The sequence below is a fragment of the Athene noctua genome, chromosome 9 (assembly GCF_965140245.1).
Source record: "Athene noctua chromosome 9, bAthNoc1.hap1.1, whole genome shotgun sequence".
Taxonomy (NCBI): domain Eukaryota; kingdom Metazoa; phylum Chordata; class Aves; order Strigiformes; family Strigidae; genus Athene; species Athene noctua.
Window position 1 is genome coordinate 12,964,141 of NC_134045.1, and position 20,917 is coordinate 12,985,057.

Below are 20,917 nucleotides of genomic sequence, written 5' to 3' on the forward strand. Positions count from 1 at the left end.
CCTTTCACCCCACCGGGACCCCGCTCAGATCCCAAACAAAGGCGGGCAGCCGGGATGCGGGTTCACCCGAGCCCCCGCGTCCCGGAGAGGGGCCGCACGGCTCGTCCGCTCCGCCCTGGTCGCAGGGGCGCGGGGGCCGCGCTCCGGGCAGCCGGCACCGCCGGGCCCCTCTCCGCAGGCGGGAAAATCCCGGCGGCCGGGCGGGGAGGCTGCGGCCTGGGGGCCCTCAACGGGGCCACTGCCGGCCCCCCGCGGGCCCGGGGCGAGGCGGTCGCTGCCCCCGCTCGGCGCCCGGGCGGGCGGGAGGAGCACCGCGGCCCCGGCGGCTGCGGCTGCTTGCGGGGCTCCGCGGGGGGCGGGCACATGCGTACAAGCGGCTCATCCAGGCAAACACCCCTCACATCTTAAATGAGCCTCATTTACCAGCCGCCGCTTCAGTTGGGCTGGGCGCTGCCGGCCGCGCTCGGGCCGCCTTACGGGGAGCCCTCCCGCCCCGCTCCCCGCCCCCGGGGCAGGACAGCCCCGACGGACCCGCCGCGCCCGGCTCTAGATGGGACTGAGCGCGGCGGCGGGCCCGGGCGCGGGCGGCGGAGGCTGAGCGCGCCCCGCGCGGGGGCGGCGGGCACGGCCATGGCCGCGGGCGGGCGGGGACCGGCCGAGCCGTAGCCGCGGGCCACAGCGCCCTCGCGGGGGGCCGCCGCCGCGCCCGGCCGCCGCCATGGAGCGCCGGTGATCGCCGCCGCCGCGGAGGCGCCGGGAGACAATGGCCCTGCACAAACTCTGCTCGGTGCTGGAAGGTAGGAGCCGCCGGCGGCGCGGCGCCCTCCGCGGGAGAGGCTGCCCGCGCACCCGCCGCGGGGGAGATCGCCGTACCCCGGGGCCGCCCTCCTACCGCCCGCGGAAACTTTGGTACGAGGGGCGCGGCGGGCGGCCGCCCCGCTGCTGCCCGGGCCGCTCCTGCCGGGCGGCTGCCGGCCCCGCTCCGCTCCCCGCGGAAGCCCGCGCTGCGGCGGCGCTGCCCGGAGCGGGGCCGCGGCGGGCCGGGAGCCCGCAGCCGCCCCCGGGCTGCTCCGCTCCCCTCCGCCCCGCTCCGCTCCCCTTCCCGCCGGGCGCGGGCGGCGGCAGCTCCTCGGCGCGGGGGGTCCCAGCCTGTGGGAGCGCGGGGCACACGGTGGCAGCGACCCAGCCCCGTGCCCGGTGTGTTCCCGAGGCACGCCGAGAGCTGCCCGCGCTCCCGTCTTCCCACAGTAAAACCAGTCTTTCTGCTTTCGGAACTCTCCTGACGAGCCGCCCGACAGCGACCAGGTCTCTGTCGTACTTGCTGGCGGGAGCAAGATCTGCTTTCAGCGAGGTTTTCACAAAACCAGCTACCTGAGTCACCGGCTACTGCCTGACCGGTATTTACCTGTGCTTCTCCTCCTCTTGAGGCTTTTGAATCTTCTTTCTAACTTCTTTAGGTTCAGAGGTAAACAACCGCGGAAGGCTCCTCATCCTTGCATTTCTTTGTCTGTGCTACTATTTATACAGCTCGACAATGGGCAAGGGGTTTCTGTTAGAAAACAAAGCTAGATATGGCAGTTAACCTTGTGCCTCAAGAGATTATTTCTAGCATTCGGTATGTTCTTTAGCAATAGCAGACTTGAACCATCAGGGATTTTTTAATTATTAAATTATTCCGTTAGGAAATTTTAGAGCGTCTGCTTGCATTATTGAAGCCAGCAAGGCATTACTGCAGAGTGGAGAACTGTTTCTGGTATGCATTGATGGCCTCCCACCGTAGGAAAGTTGTAAAGAAGTCTTTAAATCCAGAGCGTTTCCATGGCCCATAAAATCCCATGTTCCTGGCCTGAAGGACAGATGTCTTGAGGGTTTAAATAAATGTTTTTCATTGATTAGCATAATAATTGAGAGACAGAAGATACTTGCTCTCAGTAATTGTCTGTTTCTCTCTATAGGTGTTAATCATCCACTGAGTTTAGATAGCATAGGAACATAAGGCTTACATGGGGAAGAAAAGGCATTTAGATTTTATTTTCTATTTCCTCTTTAAGTAACAAAATTAAATACCATAAACCAACCATAAAATACAGCTGACACTTCTGCTTCTTAATTACTTTCTATATATGCAGATTTAATTACATTTCAGAAAGATGGGATTGCTGCAAACTTGACTACACAGGTTTTCTCCTGAACAGACCTCATGACAATCTTTTACAGTCACACTAGTGTCCAGGTAAAAAAGTCCTTCTACAGGAAGTTTTTTATATTATTCATCATCTATAAATTGCACAAAGCCGTTAGTCAATAAGCTATTCTAAATGCATCACTTGCCATGACTACAGAAACAACCTATCATTACTTAGCATCATATACATCACTTCTTCACTAGAAGTCTTCATATAGTCTGATTTATTACATCTAATCACAAGGAAAGAAAAGATTCCTATAAATATGCACATAGACTTCATCCCAAAAAGGAGACTGTTAGGAATAACATTTAAAGTAAGCCTCTGTATTTTACAAGTTGCATCTTAAATTCTGCATGGAAACTCTACCTACAGTGGCAGTAATTTATTTTTTCTCCATACAAATAGCTTTGTGTGCAGGACTGGGAAGAGTTCTGCTAAACCATACATGAAGTACAGTGAAGCTCAGTATATTGTGCTAAACCGTATATCTTTTAATAATACTTGGAAGCAGCGTAGTCTTCTGCTCTTAACATGGAATGCATATACATTCCTGTCAGCCACAAAGGTTTGTTGGCTCAGGGCAGAAGCAAGCTCATCACACTCACTTTGTGGCAATTCAGATTTCTTCTGTTATGCTTGTTCAGAACCACTCTATGTTCTTTCTCAGCAATCAAGAATAAGGGCTGATTTAAACAAACATCTTAATATAATTCTTATGGCCTCTCTGCATAGTGCTCAGCAGAACTTTTAAAAGTCTCATGCTGAATCCCATCATCTTACAGTGATAATCTGCTCCCATCCTGATCTACCAGCCTACGGTAGCGCTGAGCGGAAGCACTCGTGGACCACGGCAGCACTGAGGTTGCAGTAGCTGCAGGTTTTGCTGAAGTGGAGCCCAGCCAGTGCCCACCTGCCTTCTCAGTGGTGTATGTAACCTACAGGAGGCCAAGGTGCTCACTGCCTTCTGGTTGTTTAAAGACAAAGCCTTTTCCTCTCATCTTCAGTTCTCAGTGAGATTTTGAACACACTCAAATCATTCTTTAATCCTAGCACAGCTTGCAAAATGCAACTGCTCTGCAACAATAAAGCATTATAACCTTGTCAGAGAGAAAAGCAGCTGCTTTCTTAATAAAGCTATGTTCCTGTTACACTTTGGAAGTAAATATATCTATCTTGAATTTTCTCATATCTGCTATTACCCCAAAACATGTTTGCTAAAAGCTTGTTCCTACTCTTCAATATGCTCCCTCTTTCAGTTCCATATGCTATTATTTGGTTAAAAAAACCTCCAAAAACTCTTAAGTTAAATCCTGACTGTACATTAGTTTTGGACTATTTATTATATTGGATTAACTTAAAAAACCCAAAACCATAATTCTGTAGTTTCTGTCCTGAGAATTCAACAAACAGCCAGGGCTAGGACAAATTACTGCTACTTCTGGAAAGTCAATATTCCCAGCCTTCCAATGAGGTACGGAATTACTTCCAACTCTGGCAGGTTGCAAGAATGTGGACTACTATGATTAACTTCCTGCCATTCTGCTCAGCCCCCTCATTTGCATTTTGGCATGATTTTAACAGCTAATTTCTCACAAACAAGTAGTGTTAGGAAGTAATGCTTCCTTCCACAGAAAATCTAGGAATTATGGCCTCCTGTTTCCAAAATCAAAAGGTATAACAATGGTCCAAAACGCTGAAAACAAGCAGAGAAAAAAGATAAGTTAAAAATCTGTTAATGATGGCATGATTTGTCCACTGAAACTAAAAGCAAAGTACTGAACTGTAGAGGCTACAGTGGCCCTAAGGAAGGCAGTATCAAATGTAAGTCAGAATTTCATTTTTCACTTAAAACCAGGATCTACTTACAACCCTTTCTGCTGCACTCAAAAAAAGCTAAGCACCAAACAGTTTGCACCACTAAGCAGTTAAGCAGAAGTAACTCAAGTAACTAGAATAGATCCAAAAAGCTGCAGTGTTACAAACAAGGTGTTTGGTGGTACATATAATGCCTTGCTACTCATACCTATACAAACTCAGTATTAGAAATGCACTGCTCCAGGAGTAGCATAACTTCAAAAACATTAACTCCCTGTTTCTTCTAAGACATAGTTGATGATGACTGCTGAAATTTTTACAGAATTATAATTACATTGATACTAAAAGAAAAGTTCAGTGTATAAATAAGGTATATAGTTGTAGCTGGAGTACAGAATAACACTGGATTGAAGCTAAAGGACCTATTGAATTATGTATCCCTATCTAATGAAAAAGCTTAAGATTTTCAGCACCTTACCTTCCCTAAGGTTTAATTCACAGAGAGAGATTAAACAGAAAAATTACCCCCAGAATGAAACTTTACAAGCTATTAATCATTTATGAACCTGTCAGAAATTCACAATATAATTCATTGCGGGAATGGTGAAGAGAGCTGATAAACATCTGCAATTGTACCAGAAATTGCCTATACTCTTGCACACATTGTTTACATACAAAACAGGTTACACCTGTAGTGAGGGACATGCTCATCTGGACTGAAGCAAAACCTTAATTACAGTGTCTCAGATACAGTTGGGGCTCTAGCACTGCAAACAAGCTTGCTGCTTTTCTGTCTTACATACTCCAAATCGCTTTTTAATTAATGAAGCACTGAAAGTCTTGGACAGCTTAAACAGCTTGCTACCTCTATTGGTATATGACTGGCAACTGTCACCTCAAATACTGCAAGTGATTGGGGTGGGGGAGTGTAAATTCTACATTTCCTTTAGCTTATCTTTGTGCTTCCCTCCATTTTCTGTTATTACACAGCTGACCCACTATGCAGCAGGAAAGCACTGCCAGTATGTTAATGATACATTTCACAAAACCTCCTTCTTTAGCATACAATAAAATCCATGAACACAGAGAAGTCTTTTCAAGAGACTGAGAGTGAGGAGCTAGGAAAAAAATATTCATTTATACTCTGTACACAAATTGTTGTCGGACATGACAGAAGACAGCAGAACTTTTAATATTAATTTCATAATACACATTCCTGAAAAGATGTCCACTGAAAAATATGCTATATTGATAATAAAGAACAAGAGACGAAGAAGTTTGGTACAGTTCAATCTATTTTTAAGTGAAAAGTATCACTATCCAAGTGTTCTAGGAATAAATAATCTCTGGGAAAGATGTATTCAGAATAGTCATGTACAGCAGGATCAGTTCTGTCAGCTACAGGGAAACGATCTGAACTTTAAGTCAGTGTATATATTTTAATAAGGTTTTTGGAACCCCTCTCATCAACATGGTTTGCACATGCAGCCTTCTCATCAGTCTCTTGCTGCACACAGCTTGGAGATGAAAAAAAAGACCTTCCATATAAAAAGGAAAGTTTCTATTTTAAAAATGAAAGATAATCATTCTTCTGGCAGAAGTTTTGCTGGCAGACATACCCAGGAATGGATCATAAGTAACAGGATGTGGAGCAACTGGTAAAATGAAGCAGCCCACAGCTGCTTATACATTTCTAATGGAGGAAGGGATCAGAAATGTTAAATGTTTTGAGCAAACCTGGAGGGGACTCTGTCACGGATCCATCCAAGCATGAATTGTTCTGCAGATGATTTTGATCAAAGGGACATGGGAGAACTGCACTCAGTTCCTGAATCAGTTAACCTGGTTTCTCTGCAGAGATACAGGCTCCCAATTTGTTTCTTTGGCAGTCTTAAAGAGAGGAATCCCTACTGGAAACAGCTGTAGTGAGATGAAACTGTTACATCTGAGAATAGACCTGAGTGCATTCAAATATCCTGCTGGCATGCTAATGGCTAACAAGATTTGGATCTTAGAAAGGCGCTAGAGTCACTGTTAATAGCTGGTGAAGCCCACTTGTGCTCTCAGCTTTTGTGAGGAGGATTCAGAATGGGTTGGCGGCTCCACTCACGTGCTCTGGGTAAGACTCACAAACAGCTGAAATATGTCTTGCCTGACACACACCCTCATCTCTGTTACTTTGTTCTGTGGCAGTCCTGCAGTATATTATAGTATGAGGAAATCACCAGAGCTGTTAAGAGGCTAAGTTATAGGCAGCCCCCTTAACTATTCTTTGATACTAATTTTACCGATCCGCAAACGTCCTGCTGAGACCACAAGAGATTAGGGAATATATACAGACTATGAACTATAAGAGCATGTGGGAGTCAAAAACTGCTGTATTTTCATTCTCAGCAATAGAATTGTTTGCCTAAAAAAGCAGCAACAGATGCAATCCAGTATTCCTTTTATCAATTAGCAAATGTCACCAAATGCTAGGAAGAGAGAGAAAAATCTCGTTCCCTGAAATTTACAGTTTGTGTTTCTGAGCTAAAAGTGGCTTGAATCAGAGATGCAATTAATTAGATTTCTGAAAGAAAAAGAGGTGACCATCCACACAGAATTACATAAAATCCAGAGTGTCTGGACACTTTACCTGCTCTAAATTGCAGAAGTTCTTTACAAGACGGGTCAATCACCTTGAATTTGTGCAGCATCTAATGAGACCCTACATTTGATCAGAGTCCTTGAAAGCAACCAAAATAAATACAAGTAATTTATGTCGTACATATAATCTTGGCCAGAGAATAAAATAGGATATGACATCACAAACGTCCCCACTACCTTAATAGCCAACATTAATGTTCAGACACACATGGGAGATGTAGAAGCTGGGATACTGTGATTAGCAGCTACTGAAAGTAATATTAATTTTAGCACACAGGGCAAATTAGGAGCTAGGTTTAAGAATAGTGCACAGGAAAGGATTCATTCCCATAAGGCATAACATAGGATATAATTAAGATCAAGCATTTGTTACTCTAGGCTGTATCTGCCAGAAAGAAGCAGGCGTCCTGGCAAGATTTTCTAACATGCATGACCTGTGTGTTGCCAATTACTGTCTGTTTGTACTATATGTATACAAGGTGCTTTCTAATCCAGGGAGCACAGCACAGAGATAAAACAGTGAATCCTGCTTTAAGCAATGTCTGTCGTCTTTATCCTTAGGATTCTGACTACCACTATACTAAGAATGTGTAATACTCTAAATTATTAAGTCTTTATTTAAAAGATTGGTGAAATTTTTCACTCTGTTTCTCAGTTGTGCATGACTGCTCCCCAGTTTGATATTCCGCTTGCCCTGCATGCATAGATCCCCCACTGTCATCACTGCTCTCAGAGCCACACAGCAAATCTAGTCTGTTTTCTCTGTATGTGAAGATCCCTAGAGCATGCAGGAAAAGCAAAGACATACCATAGAGAGGAAAGAGCAGTACTGTATCCCATGAAAACTAAAGAATGTATCTTGCCAGAAAGTACAAGCATATGTCAGATTTGCAGCCTAAAGCACTTGTTTTTCTAAGCAGCACACTAGATTTCTCAATATTGGGTTGAGCACCCTTTTACTGTAAAACTAACTATACTATTCTCATTTTTAAAGAGAAATACGAACCACTCACTTGTAAACCTCTTTATATATATACTTTAGTACACAAATTACCAACATTTTTTTGCAGCTTAGATTCTTTTTAGAGAATTTTAAGAAATGCCAGCAAAAAAAATCTTGACTCCTGAAAACAATGCATAGTTTATTACACCAGTTTAGGGGATTCTTTTATATTATTCCATAAACCTATTTCAACAACAGAATAGTAATAAGAATTTGCAATGTATGGTTAGTGTCTTCACTCTTAAAAATTTATACAGCTGTCTGCGGGCTATGTGATCTAAAATATTTCATGCAAAGAAGTGAAGAAAATGAAAAATCGATTCTTTTAAAAAGAGACAGAAGCTTGCTGCTTTTTCTTTATTTCTAGTTAATGTTCACACAGGTAAAAACTATCAGAGCTTTAAATGGTGGTACAAAGGCATGCACCATAGTTGGTAGAATAAAAGTCTGTAGCAAACACCAGATTCATGAATAAAAGAAGCCCCTCTTAATCTGTCTGCCTCAGTGGCAGTGCTGCTGTTGGCGTAATGATAGCCTCTTCTACAGTCTACATATCATGAAGTAGAAGCTCCATATAAGGTGCAGAAGCACTGACCTCCATTATATTTACCAGCTAAATATCTCTAAGTTTATAAGGTCAGTCCCCAATATTTCAGTGTAGAATTCTCACCACATTCCTCCATTAAAAACAAAACAATCAAACCCACCCTTCTGTCCCTTTGGTATTCAGAGCAGTCATGCAATCCTGCACCGTTTGTGCTGTTGCTTACATTAGCAAGCCATGTTCAGGCAGCATTTTTACTTACTCCTTCTGCTTGCTGTACCATAATAGAATATGGAGCTAATTTAGAGTTATCTTTCATCCACACTGAAGAGCAGTCATGTCACAGTGATATGTAACGGACTTTAAAAGAGGGAAAAAGAAAGAGCAGAGGAATACTGTGTCCTGTTGCAAGTTCAGGTGTATTATAACTTTAAATTTCAATTTATCAGAAATAACAAGATATTCTTCATCCTTCTGAAAGTCCTACAAGACTTCTGGTGAAAGTAGTTTAGTATCTCACATCTGTTCTAATTGCTGTGTCTGTCCCCACACAGTACCAGGAAACTGGTTCAGCACTAACTCTCCACTGCACCATCCTACAGGATGTGTCTCTTCCCTAGACATCTTCCTTCCTTCTTATTAACTTGTCTTTGAGATTCAAAAATATTTTTCCAGGGAAGTGGTATGGATTTAGGACACCAAATGATTACTTCGTTGTTTTTAAAATGCACACAAAAAATGGGTTAATGGAAGCAGTCTAAAAGATCTAAAAATACCCTGGTGTTTTTCCTTCTTTCTTTTTGTTTCATTCGGAACACTGATAGGCCTTGTTTTCAGCCAAAAAACCCTTCCTGTTTGCTATCCCACATAATACCATGTCACGTAAATGCATGCACTTTAAGGCAATACTACCTCAGGCGTCCTGCCCAGTACTCTCAGGAAGAACAGATATAAGTCCTCCCTCCACCTTTTTGCTGGCAGTGTCACAGAGATAAGGACAGCACACATACGGAGTATTAGTCAGAGACACCTCTTTTCTTTATCGTACTATCACCCAGGATGAAAGCAATGGCAAAGGAAGGCCCTTAAACATTTTCTACCTGGGCTGCTTTGAATACATCTTAAGGGTTGTTGAGAACATGAGAAAGGATAGGCATTGCCAGGGAAAGGCAAGAGATGGAAGAGATTAAAAATGAAGAGGATGAAAAGGGCAGGGAACAAAAAGAAGGTTGCCCACGCTTGCTATATCCACTCATCCATATAACATGACAAAAGGAGGACAGTAAGACAAATATTCAGCTCATTTATCTTCTGTAATTGCCTACATATCTGTGCTGTTCTGCAGGACATATGCACTGTTCTTTTGCACTTGCACACGCATACACGGCTCTGGACTATTAATAGAAATGGCACAGGCTTTAGTGAAAGCCAGTCAGATTTTCTGAAGTCCTTTTAGGAGGTTTGTTTCTGTATCTGCATCCTTTCAAGAGGGGAAATCACTGGTTAGTGTAACTAAACATCTATCCTTATGTTGTCTCTATCTGTACAAGAGAGCACAGTCATTGACATAAACATAGATGCTTGTTGATATTTTAAAAGTAAAAAAAAAAAAAAAAAAAGGTATAGCATTAGCCGTAGTAATAACTGTACTATGTCCTTGCAAGATAGAGAGTAGGCAGAGGATGTCTTCAAGAAAGGTCAATTCAGCAGAAGTACATACTGACACCTGATTCACATAGGATTGTGAAAACTGCATTTACTTTAACAGTAAGAGTCAACTTTGAAGTGTTGCTCCAAAACCAGTGTAGGAAAAAACAAAGAAAATACATAGACAACTTTATGGATGTGATGGTTGGAGCACTTGGTGGATAAGGAATTGGCTGGGTGACTGCACTCAAAGAGTTGCCGTCAACAGCTCGATGTCCAAGTGGAGAGCAGTGACAAGTGCTGTTCCTCAGGGGTCGGTGCTGGGACCGGCGCTGTTTAACCCCTTTCCTGGTGACATGGACAGTGGGATCGAGGCACCCTCAGCAAGTTTGCCAATGACACCAAGCTGTGTGGTGCGGTCGACACGCTGGAGGGAAGGGATGTGCCATCCAGAGGGACCTGGACAGGCGCGAGAGGTGGGACCGTGCAAACCTCATGGGGTTCAACAAGGCCAAGTGCAAGGTCCTGCACATGGGTCGGGGCAATCCCCAGCGCAAATCCAGGCTGGGCGAGGAGTGGATTGAGAGCAGCCCTGTGGAGAAGGACTTGGGGGTATGAGGGGATGGAAAACTGACTGTGAGGCAGCAATGTGTGCTCACAGCCCAGAAAGCCAACCGTGTCCTTGGGCTGCATCAAGAGAAGTGTGGGCAGCAGGGCGAGGGAGGGGATTCTCCCCCTCTGCTCTCATCAGACCCCCCCTGCAGTGCTGTGTCCAGCTCTGGGGGCACCAAACATAAGAAGGAGATGGATCTGTTCGAGCAGGTTCAGAGGAGGCCACAAAGATGCTCAGGGGGCTGGAGCAGCTCCCCTGTGAGGACAGGCTGAGAGAGTTGGGGGTGTTCAGCCTGGAGAAGAGAAGGCTCCGGGGAGACCTTAGAGCGGCCTCCCAGTACTGAAAGGGGCTGCAGGAAAGGGGGGGAGGGACTCTTGATCAGGGGGTATAGGGATAGGATGAGAAGGAACAGTTTTAAACTAAAAGAGATAAATTCACATTAGATATTATGAAGAAATTCTTCCCTGTGAGGGCGGTGAGACACTGGCAGAGGTTTCCCAGAGCAGCTGTGGCTGCCCCCTCCCTGGCAGGGTTCAAGGCCAGGCTGGACGGGGCTGTGAGCAACCTGGGCTGGTGGAAGGTGTCCCTGCCCAGGGCAGGGGGGTGGAACTAGATCATCTTTAAGGTCCCTTCCAACCCAAACCTTTCTGTAACTCTGTGATAACCACTATCCAGGTTCTCTGTTAGGGACAAGCGATCTCAGGAGTACAAATGCATTGTAAGTTCATGCACTTACATTGAGATTGTTGAGTGCACAGTTTAAACACAGAAGCCACAAAAATAAACTGCAAATAATTTTGAAATAATAGCAACTATATAAGAAATATTAAAAACTAAAAATACCCAACAACTAATGTCAATTGTATGTTAATAAAAATGGGATAGTTGTTTATTTGCTTTAAAGACTAGTGAACATCCATAACTTGAAGACCAGTGATGGGTACTAGATACTTTCTTTTGAAGGATCAATTTTCAATCTCAGGTGAATCAGCAGTGATTCACAAGTGATACTTCGTATTGCAATAATGACAGGAAGTATATCTTTCAGTTTATTAATATTGATGAAAGTGTGGAATTATTGCAAAAGTGGAAATTGCAAAACTACCTAAGTCTTAACCTAGTATCTCATAATCCATCCCTAAAAATCAAGTAAGCCTCTAGGAATGTAACACTTGTTTGCAAAACCCATATGGTATTTTAGAACACCCACAGTTGTGAACTTCACTTACAAGGGGAAAAGTGATTGTTGGTGAGGAAAGTCTCATAATGATATAAAGTCTGTTTTAATATGGGTAGAGGGAAGAAAGGGCAGCACAAACATGTAATAAACCACAAATGCTAGATGGACACTTTTAGGGTCAGCCTTTGATTCCTTTTGTCTTTCTCCAAGATAATATATCTATGCCAACATCATAGTAGCATCTAGATGAGTTCAGTCAAGATCACCGTAGTTCACAGTCAGTACATGCTCACTGTGGAACTCTCTAAAGGGCTGGAAGTCTAACAGCAACACGGGGAAAATAACAGACAGACAAAATGCCACTTCAGCATGATCCACTAGAATGCCTGTGCAACGAGAGGGGAAACCTGTGAAAATAAAATGAACTTCTTGAACGTGACAATAAAATTCCTGCTGAGATCTTTTTTTTTTTTTTTTCCTGCAGTGGTGAGGCCGTGCGCATCTGACTTAGTATTAACAAGTAGATTAAGAACATAGGAAAGGCCATACCAAGTCAAATCAAAGGTCTGTCTAGCCTGGTATCTTCTTTCACAGAGATATAAAAGCAGAAAGAGTATAAAAGCAGAGCAAATTATATTTGCCTCAAATACCATCCCAGACTTCCAACAACTTATGGCTTAAGGGGTTTCTGAAATAGAATTTTCTACCTCAAGGATGCATTATGAATTATGGACATTAAAAAAAAAATTATATATACCTTTGTTTACTTTGAATGTGCCACCTGTTAGCTTTGTCAGACATCGCCTGGTTCCTGTGTCAGAAGGGACAAGTAGTTGCTCTCTAGTCACTGATTCAGTGACACTTGTGCTTTTATAACTTGTGTCCAATCTCCCCCTTAGCCAGCTTCTGTCCAGGGCAAAGAGTCCTAGCTTACTTAGCTAGTTCTCTAAGGTATGTATCCAGAACTGTAGAGATAAGACAGAGAAAATGAAAGATTTGAAGAGTGGTATAATTATGTACTCTATTCCAGTCTCTTTTCTTTTCCTGGTAATCCCTAAGTATTCGAGGAGACAAAGCATTTTAGGAGAATATGGACATTAAGCCTGCTTTAAAATTGTTGTTGGATAGTGGAATATGGAATCTTTAATATGTGCTGTTCAGACTGATGTTTCTTGGGTGTAAGGAAAGCTTAAATGTAAGGGAAAGGCCAAAAGCAAAACCATGAAGCTTCTTTTTAGGGAAGGAAGGGGAAAGAGAAAGGATGAAGAGTGTTGGAGGAAAGTGTATAACAGAATCTTTAATAGGTCCAATATTTAGTCAATTCAAATCTAGAAAATACGACCATGTACCAGCACCTGAGACTAACACAGCACTCCAGCAAACTGAGTACATGCAGTGGTGTACATCCTAACAGTGTCCACATCCTAGCTGTTGTCACTGCCCAGAGTCTCGCCATCATTAGAACTTGTATCGGCTCGTTTTCTACTGCCACACCCTTTGCAGAAATCACTGGTACTGTGGCAGCATCATGGCAACCAGTCTTTGTAAGCACAACTCTGTAGTGCTCCTGACATCCAGGAATGGATCAATGATATCCATTGATCCAAGCAATGGATCCTGATATCCATTTCAAGATATAAAAGTTATACAGAAGATAGATACCATGTAATTTTATAAAATGCTTGCAAGTTAGTAGATACTCTAGAAAATATTCTTAAAGTGCCCTCAAAGAATAAATTGCTATTCTCATATATGCTTTCTTAAGGAACCAGAAAGAAGAACCAACAATGCACTTAAACCGCACCAGTTTCCTAAAGTTGAATTTTTAAGAAAGTACATACATGAATTATGTATATTTGTACGTTCTGAGTTGTTTTGGTTAGTGATTCTAGGACTGCAGAAAATGGTCTATAATTTTGATGAATTACTGATGTTTTTCCTGTCCAATTTCTCTCATCAGTGTTGCTAGTAACAATCCTTGTAGTGGAAGGGATTGCCGTTGCACAGAAGACACAAGGTACAATTTTGGTTTGATGATTTGCTTTCAAAAAATATAACAATTTTACAATTTTCAATTAAGCAAGATAAGTGAAAGAAAGTATTTGTGTTCAGATATTAATTGCTCTTGAATCACCAATATCAATTCCGTATTTTCCATTTTCCCCTATTTACTGCATTTTTTTCCAATTGAACAAAGCCATCCAGTCACAAAGAACATGGAAATTCACTTACACAGTTAAAATTCTATGGGTTTGGACCTTAGAGGAGGGAAAAAAAACCATCACAGAAATTTATGTTTTCTCTATCTGACAACAAGCTTTTCAAATAGTCCACCCACAAACATTCTTGAAGCCTTGCTGGGTGGGGAAGGCATCAGTTTCACAGACCTTATTTTTTCATATGTGGGATTAACCCACACTAAGGAGAGAAGAATTCCTTGAACTAACACCTACAGAATTTCCTTGAACAATTTCTGCAGGAGAGACTTAAGTTTTCACCCCCATACATGAAAAAGCTGCCAAGATACCCGTGTAAGGGGATGTAATTTACTGGAGGCAGCTAAGACCTGTATTAGCATGGACTCCCCATCAAAGGTCTGCAAAGAAAAACTGCATAAATAGAAATAACATTATGAGAGCACCCTGTGAGATTCAGGAAAAATTTAACAGAAACCACATACCATGTTTCTTACTCTCTCCAGTTCTGCAGATCTTAAGGAGAAAGGCCAAAGCTACTTAAGCAGAGTGTCAGAGAGATCGTAAGAGTCCCAACTCCTTTTTCCTTGGATAAGGAAATCTGAGCTAAGAAAGCTCCTGTGAATGGCCCAGTATGGTACACTAGCTTAGTAAACTGCATAATCTCAGCCAAGGATCGTATTTCCCTTACATCTAGAAGAAGACCTTTGATCTTGAATGGAGACCCTTAGCTACCAGTGCAATCTACCTATTGCCAGTAATTTTATTAACTTCTGCTGCTGTATTTAGTGCATGTACATATTATAATTCATTCTAAGCATTCTCTATTCCAACCAATAATTGTAAATAGATAGTCAACCTAAGGGCTATGTATTTCAGTATACCTTGGAATTGGGGCAAAACCAGTAAAAGCTAACAAATATTTTGGATTATATTTGCATAGGAATGAAGAAGACATAAGCCATAAAATAATGATGCTGTATTGGCAGCCTCTGTGACTGTTTGACTTAGAAATAAGAGCTTTCAAAAATCTAAACTGAATTGGGAAAAAAAAACCCAACACATTACTTCTTCCCTTCCCAAGGATTACTGGATGTAATTGATATTCAAAAACTATGATCTTTTTAGGATATACACCACATCACTAAATTAAAAATAAGCTTTTCCTAGCTAGATATTAGCAAGTATCATAGAAGAGGGTTTTCAACCAAAATAAATCACTTTCTTCTTTTGTAGCATATGCATTATGTCAGTGGTTTACTTTTGCAAACAAATTTGTATGCTTTCAGGAGAAATTTATTTGATCACTTTTTTTTTTTTTTTTTGCTTAAGGTGGGCAAAATATCGGAGTGAACCGCATTCCTCCTACCCAGTGTGACAATTGGGTGCGGACAAGTAATGGAGGACATTTTGCTTCACCAAACTACCCTAATGTGTACCCACCAAATCAAGAGTGCATCTATATCTTAGAAGGTACATGATGTATTTATGTTTTGTTGCGTTGTAGTCTTACTGTTAAATGGATAATCTTGAACTGTTAAACTGCATCATTTTACTATACTGTCAAGCATTTTATTGCCATACTAGATACATAATCAATTCTGCAGTCATGTGGTTGAACAAGAAGCTAGATTTGATCTCTGAAGTGATAACAACAAATTAATAGAAAATGCAAACATTCAGGAATTAGCTGTATGGAATGAGACGTATCCTCACAGCCAGAAAAAGCAGCATCAGATCTACTCTAAGCTATGAAGGTACAGCACTATTAAGATAAAAATTGTAGCTTGTTATCTTAATATCACTTCCAATATTGCTGATAATAAACTGCAAAAGATGGTTGAATACTGTGTTCAGCATTTATCAGACCATACTGTGTTATTCTAAGTCTATCTCACAAGCAGGAAATCTTTATGCTCTGCTTTATTAATAAAAAAAGGCACATCTGACTGCCATAGCACTGTATTAAAAATATGAGGATTTGTTAGCACTGCTGAGGTCACTATTAAAATAATGTGATGAGGACAAAAAAATTTCATTAACTAGAATAAAACTAAATACCAATGAGAATATCTTGGATAAAGGCTGCAAGACTTGGGACACACTAATTATTTTTTCCTCTTATTAGAACGTACCCAAAACCCACTGAAGTCAGCTAAGAACGTTAGTTGGCTTAATCATCAGATTCATATCAATTAATTGAAATATTTCAAGTAATGTTTCAGTGAATTTTTATTTGTACAGCATAGTACTGGTTCACAGACACTCTCATTTTTAATGGTATGCATATGCATGCACTTCTGAAATTTTGCACCTTCCCTGCCAGCGAAGGCACTGAGAGAGCAGATACCTTGTGCAGCTTCAGCGTTCAGACACAGCAGATCCATTGCTGGATCTCCCTTACATGAGGCAGTTTCCATGGGGCACAGAATCAGCTTCCATGCCTCTGTCCTCACAGTCCTTACACAGAAACATTATGGGTACCTGCATGAGACCAAGGTCCTCCACAATTTCTAGCTAAGATAGGGTCCGTCCCGCAGACCACTACCAATATGTGCAAACAGATACCAATGTTTTTAACTCATGTGTAATTAAGGCATAAGGTCTAAACAGAGTATTGGAGACACATAAGTAAATCATTTTTGCATTCGGAAGACGCAGACAGCATGAGATTCTTTAATGCTGTCATTACAGATACCAGTTAGTATCTGAAAGTTTATGTAGCCCAGTAGATGACAAGAACAAGAAATACTGAAGCTATTCATACAATATAAAGTCACGGTTCCAAACTACAGATGTGAAAGTCCAGTCACAAAGTACTGTAGCTACATCTGATCAGGATTTAGGAGTCCAAACCCTGATGTTAGACTGTCACTGGCTCAGCCTTACCAATGTCTCTAGTCACCTGCATATTAATAATATATATTAATTTACACTTCCCTGAATATTCTAATGAAAGATGTCTCCTGCCAAAGAATCTCCCAGTTTGGGTTTAATGTTTAGGAAATACACCAGCAAGTAGTTCTTCCTATCTTTTTCTTTCCCATTCTTTTTTGCATCCCTCAATGTTCTGTCCTTTTTTATGTACTTTGCTTTCATGGAACACTGGTTTTAATTTATATCTTAATATTAAACCCTTATTTGAATACCTTTGCATATATGTTAATATCTGTTACATGTGCTGCATTAAATTTATGTAATTTCTGACTTTTCAACAATAAAGATCAGCAAGCAAAAAAATTCCATGAAAAAGTATCTTCTACACAATCATTTTGAAAAGTTCTATTACAGTGTATCTGAATTTTTGTAGTAGATTGCCAGATGTATTTTGAGAAGTTCCCAGTCTGTTTTCTATCTTGCTCTTTTGGAGGCCTGTCTCTTCATTATTTCATGTCTTCATGTGTATTTTATATAGATCTTCATCTAATCTTTTACTCGATTTTTTACGTCTAGCTGCTCCACGACAAAGAATTGAGTTGACCTTTGATGAACCTTATTACATAGAACCCTCATTTGAATGTCGGTTTGATCATCTGGAGATTCGAGATGGACCTTTTGGTTTCTCCCCTCTCATTAATCGTTACTGTGGTCTGAAAAGTCCTGCACTAATTAGATCAACAGGGAGATTTATGTGGATCAAATTTACTTCTGATGAGGAGCTGGAAGGAAAGGGATTTCAAGCAAAGTACTCATTTATACCAGGTAAAGATGCCTAAAATTCTGACCGAGTTAATGACCATCTGCTCCCGCTGAACTCTGTGGATGTGTTTATGCTGGCAGTCTACAGCTGTATTTCATCATAAGTGCTTATGAAGGCAAAGTGACAATGCAATAGTTACAGTCTCAGTCCTGCTAATCCTACAACACATTTGACTAAAATAGCTTTAGAAAATGGACTGAAGGCAATTACAGGTCTATAGCTTGCTAGAGAAGAAGTCAGTTGATCTTTTCATTCTGAAAGGCTTTAGCAACTTCCCTCTTCATTGCTCGAACTTGTCCCGGCTTCACCAGTGGTAGTAATGGAAGGAGCATTGATGTAGACAGATAGCAAGCATTTTCAACAGCCCATCTTCTAGGAATACAAGACACCACGACAAAAACACCTGAAGCGTATCTACAATAGCACTCCCAGCCAGATGCAAAACATTTTAAATCTATGTTCTGAAAAGTCAGAGGAAATATCTATACAGTCCAAGCATCAGCTCTCAGTATAATGCAGTTCCCTCAAACCACAGGCTCTGACAACAGAATTGCTCTTTGCTCCAAGTACTGTGTAGTTTACAGGGTATGAAGAAGAGGATAATATGCTGACAGTGCCTTTAGACAAATAAAAAGTACATCTGCTCTGTGGGGCCACTTAAAACTGGCAGGGCATTCTTTTTACAAGAAAATTTGACCTGATGTCCTTGTGCAATGCTTGACTGCTGTACTTCATAGATACTATACGTGTAGTTATCAGCATTTTATTGTCCTTTGGGACAAAAGACAATACACAAATGTCAGCTCTACTACTACTACAAATGTATACACAGGCATAACTTTTTAATGTCATCTTTACCCAACTGGTCTTTACCCCTTCAGCACATGAAATCACTTTACATGGTTATATATCACTGCTTATAGAACCAGTACCTTGCTAGGGATGTAGACTTGGAAACTGTTCAGATTAACACTGTGACCAGTCCACCGGGAATGATGTTTTCATAGGAATAGTACTTCCACATTTTGCTACATCCATTTCCTAAGCCATTTCATTAACATGACTTTCACAACCAACTTAGCCTTCTTCCAGGCTGGAACTTTAATTATACATTCAAACTGTATATTATTTTCACAACAGATTGTAGCAACTGAAGGACTGATATTTTTCTTTCCTCTATGTTTACATGGAGTGTGGTAAAATATTTTGGGACTTTGAAAATGGAAGGGGACATGCATGCACACCCCCACTTCATTAAAACAGTTCACAAAGAAGGTTGATCACTATATGCAAAATTCTGAGATTTTTCATAGATTTCACTGTAGGTAACTAAAAGGAGGGCAGAGAAGGCATTTTCTCAACTGTACTGAGTCTTAAGATCAGAACTGAGGCACTTCAGGGGAAGTGATAAACTCCTTATACAGAAAAACATTTAGAGGATCACAGAAAGAGCCAAATTCTGGATCTTCATTTGGAAAAGAACTTTGTACAAAACCGGCATGCACTTTTGCATGAATTAGTGCTTTCTTTGCATAGACTAACATTTCACACACATGCACACATTATGTATGATCTGTGAGATTTCTGTGGTGATTATGTGGTGCCACAGCTGTGAATGGGCACATCTTGTGAGTTTCTGTGCTGATTTGTGAGGTAACACTAACCTGGTCACTGAAATGTAAGCCTTGGACATCCCAGCCCATTACAGACTCATGTTTAGCTAAGCCCTAGTCCTAGTCAAGTACCATCACTTAACCATTATGAAAAAGTATATTCTTCACTAGTAGCATGCATACAGTATACTACTACAGTATATACTACAGATACATACACTACCTACACATGGCAGTTAGAAGAGAGGAGATAGAAGGGTAGTCAAGGTGAAATTCTGCCTTCATAAATGATGTCTAGAACTGTGTCACCTGGCCTAATAGAAGAAGCATGGGTAGCCAAGGAAAAAGTATCTTTAGTATTAAACTGTCCTTCTTTATATTCTTTATTAATAGCAATTTCAGAGTGTTGATATATTCTACAAAACTACCCCAGCTGAAATTGTTTAGAACTAGACAGACAGCAATCTGATAATGATGCGTACAGAAAGATCCCCTGTACTCTGTGGAGCTTCGATGATTGCAGTGAAGACTGGCATAGTTAAATTCAGAATGTAATGTAGGAACAAAATACAGAATAGTAATTTTTGGTGTTATGCTGGAAGTCTGAGCTGTCAGTATAGAATTACCTTATTCAGATAAGGTCAGTCTTTGTTGAATAATGTTATAATGTAAAAAAAAAAAAAAGTCTCTGTACTCTCCAATTGATCCAGTAAACTTTCTGGCAATTTTTATTGTGACATAATAAAAAATGGACATAATCTTCAGATTATACTAAACTTTGAAGTGATTCTCAAGCACTGATAGCCCTTGTGATTCATGACTTCTTTCTATTACAGATCCTGACTTCACTTACCTAGGAGGTATTTTAAATCCCATCCCAGGTCTAGTATTACAGTAACAATTTCTTTATATGTGAAATTTTAAGTTAATACTATATTGCATTTGACAGCAAGGTATATCTTCTCCCTAGATTGCCAATTTGAGCTCTCAGGAGCTGATGGAATAGTACGTTCTAGTCAGGTAGAACAAGAAGGAAAAACAAAACCAGGACAAGCAGTTGACTGCATATGGACAATTAAAGCTACTCCAAATGCTAAGGTGGGTTTCATTTAGATCATTCAGCATACAGTGGGTTTCCAAGTCATTGGTAACAGGTAACAGTGACTGGCTGTGATTTGCATAACATCCCACTTTCAGTGAAATTGATTATGTATCAGAGGCTTAGGAAATCCAGGAAGAAGATTGTTTCTGAAATTAAACTGATAGAACAAGTCCACAGTGTTGTCCTGCTATTATTTGAAACTTAAAATACAAAATAACTGTGAAGACTGTTTATGCAACAATTTTCAAGGGCATTTGACTTGGACTCTGGTTTTATTGGAAGACCGCAGGCAAAAATGCTGGCTAAGAGCTTTGATAAATTTGAGTAAATCTTGCTGCCATGGTTTAAAATTTTGCCTCCAGTGATTCTACTGGAGAATTTGGTTCTGTTCAAAGTCAACAGAATATGTACCTGCTCCTCCCCACTCTCATTCACAATCCAGACCTTAAAAACCACTTTAATCAGCAGTTTGAGCTAAAATGAAAGGCTTTACCTGGACAGCTGAGGAATTATCACTCTTTCTCTTCTGACATAGCTATAAGATCACACCCTCATAAAGTGCAACAATAAAATTTGCTAGTTTTTCTGTCCAAGCCCTAAAGGGGTATATTAGCTGCTCAAGCCAAAAATCAGCAGTATTTACTTAGGTACCTGGTATTTATGATTGTGC

General features: G+C 41.1%; 1 protein-coding gene across 3 annotated transcripts in view; it reads left to right on the plus strand.

Moving 5' to 3' along the window:
• Positions 1-631: 631 nt before the first annotated feature.
• Positions 632-20,917, plus strand: part of NETO2 (neuropilin and tolloid like 2) — a 36,436-nt gene continuing 16,150 nt past the window's right edge. Inside the window, exons 1-6 of one of the 3 annotated variants that reach the window (XM_074913466.1) lie at positions 632-797; positions 13,598-13,654; positions 15,165-15,305; positions 17,286-17,534; positions 19,982-20,026; positions 20,116-20,243. In XM_074913466.1, coding sequence (XP_074769567.1) covers positions 764-797; positions 13,598-13,654; positions 15,165-15,305; positions 17,286-17,534; positions 19,982-20,026; positions 20,116-20,243 — 654 coding nt within the window. In that variant the 5' untranslated portion in view covers positions 632-763. The remainder of the gene's footprint in view (positions 798-13,597; positions 13,655-15,164; positions 15,306-17,285; positions 17,535-19,981; positions 20,027-20,115; positions 20,244-20,917) is intronic. The other 2 variants (XM_074913467.1, XM_074913468.1) reach the window with 2 other exon arrangements.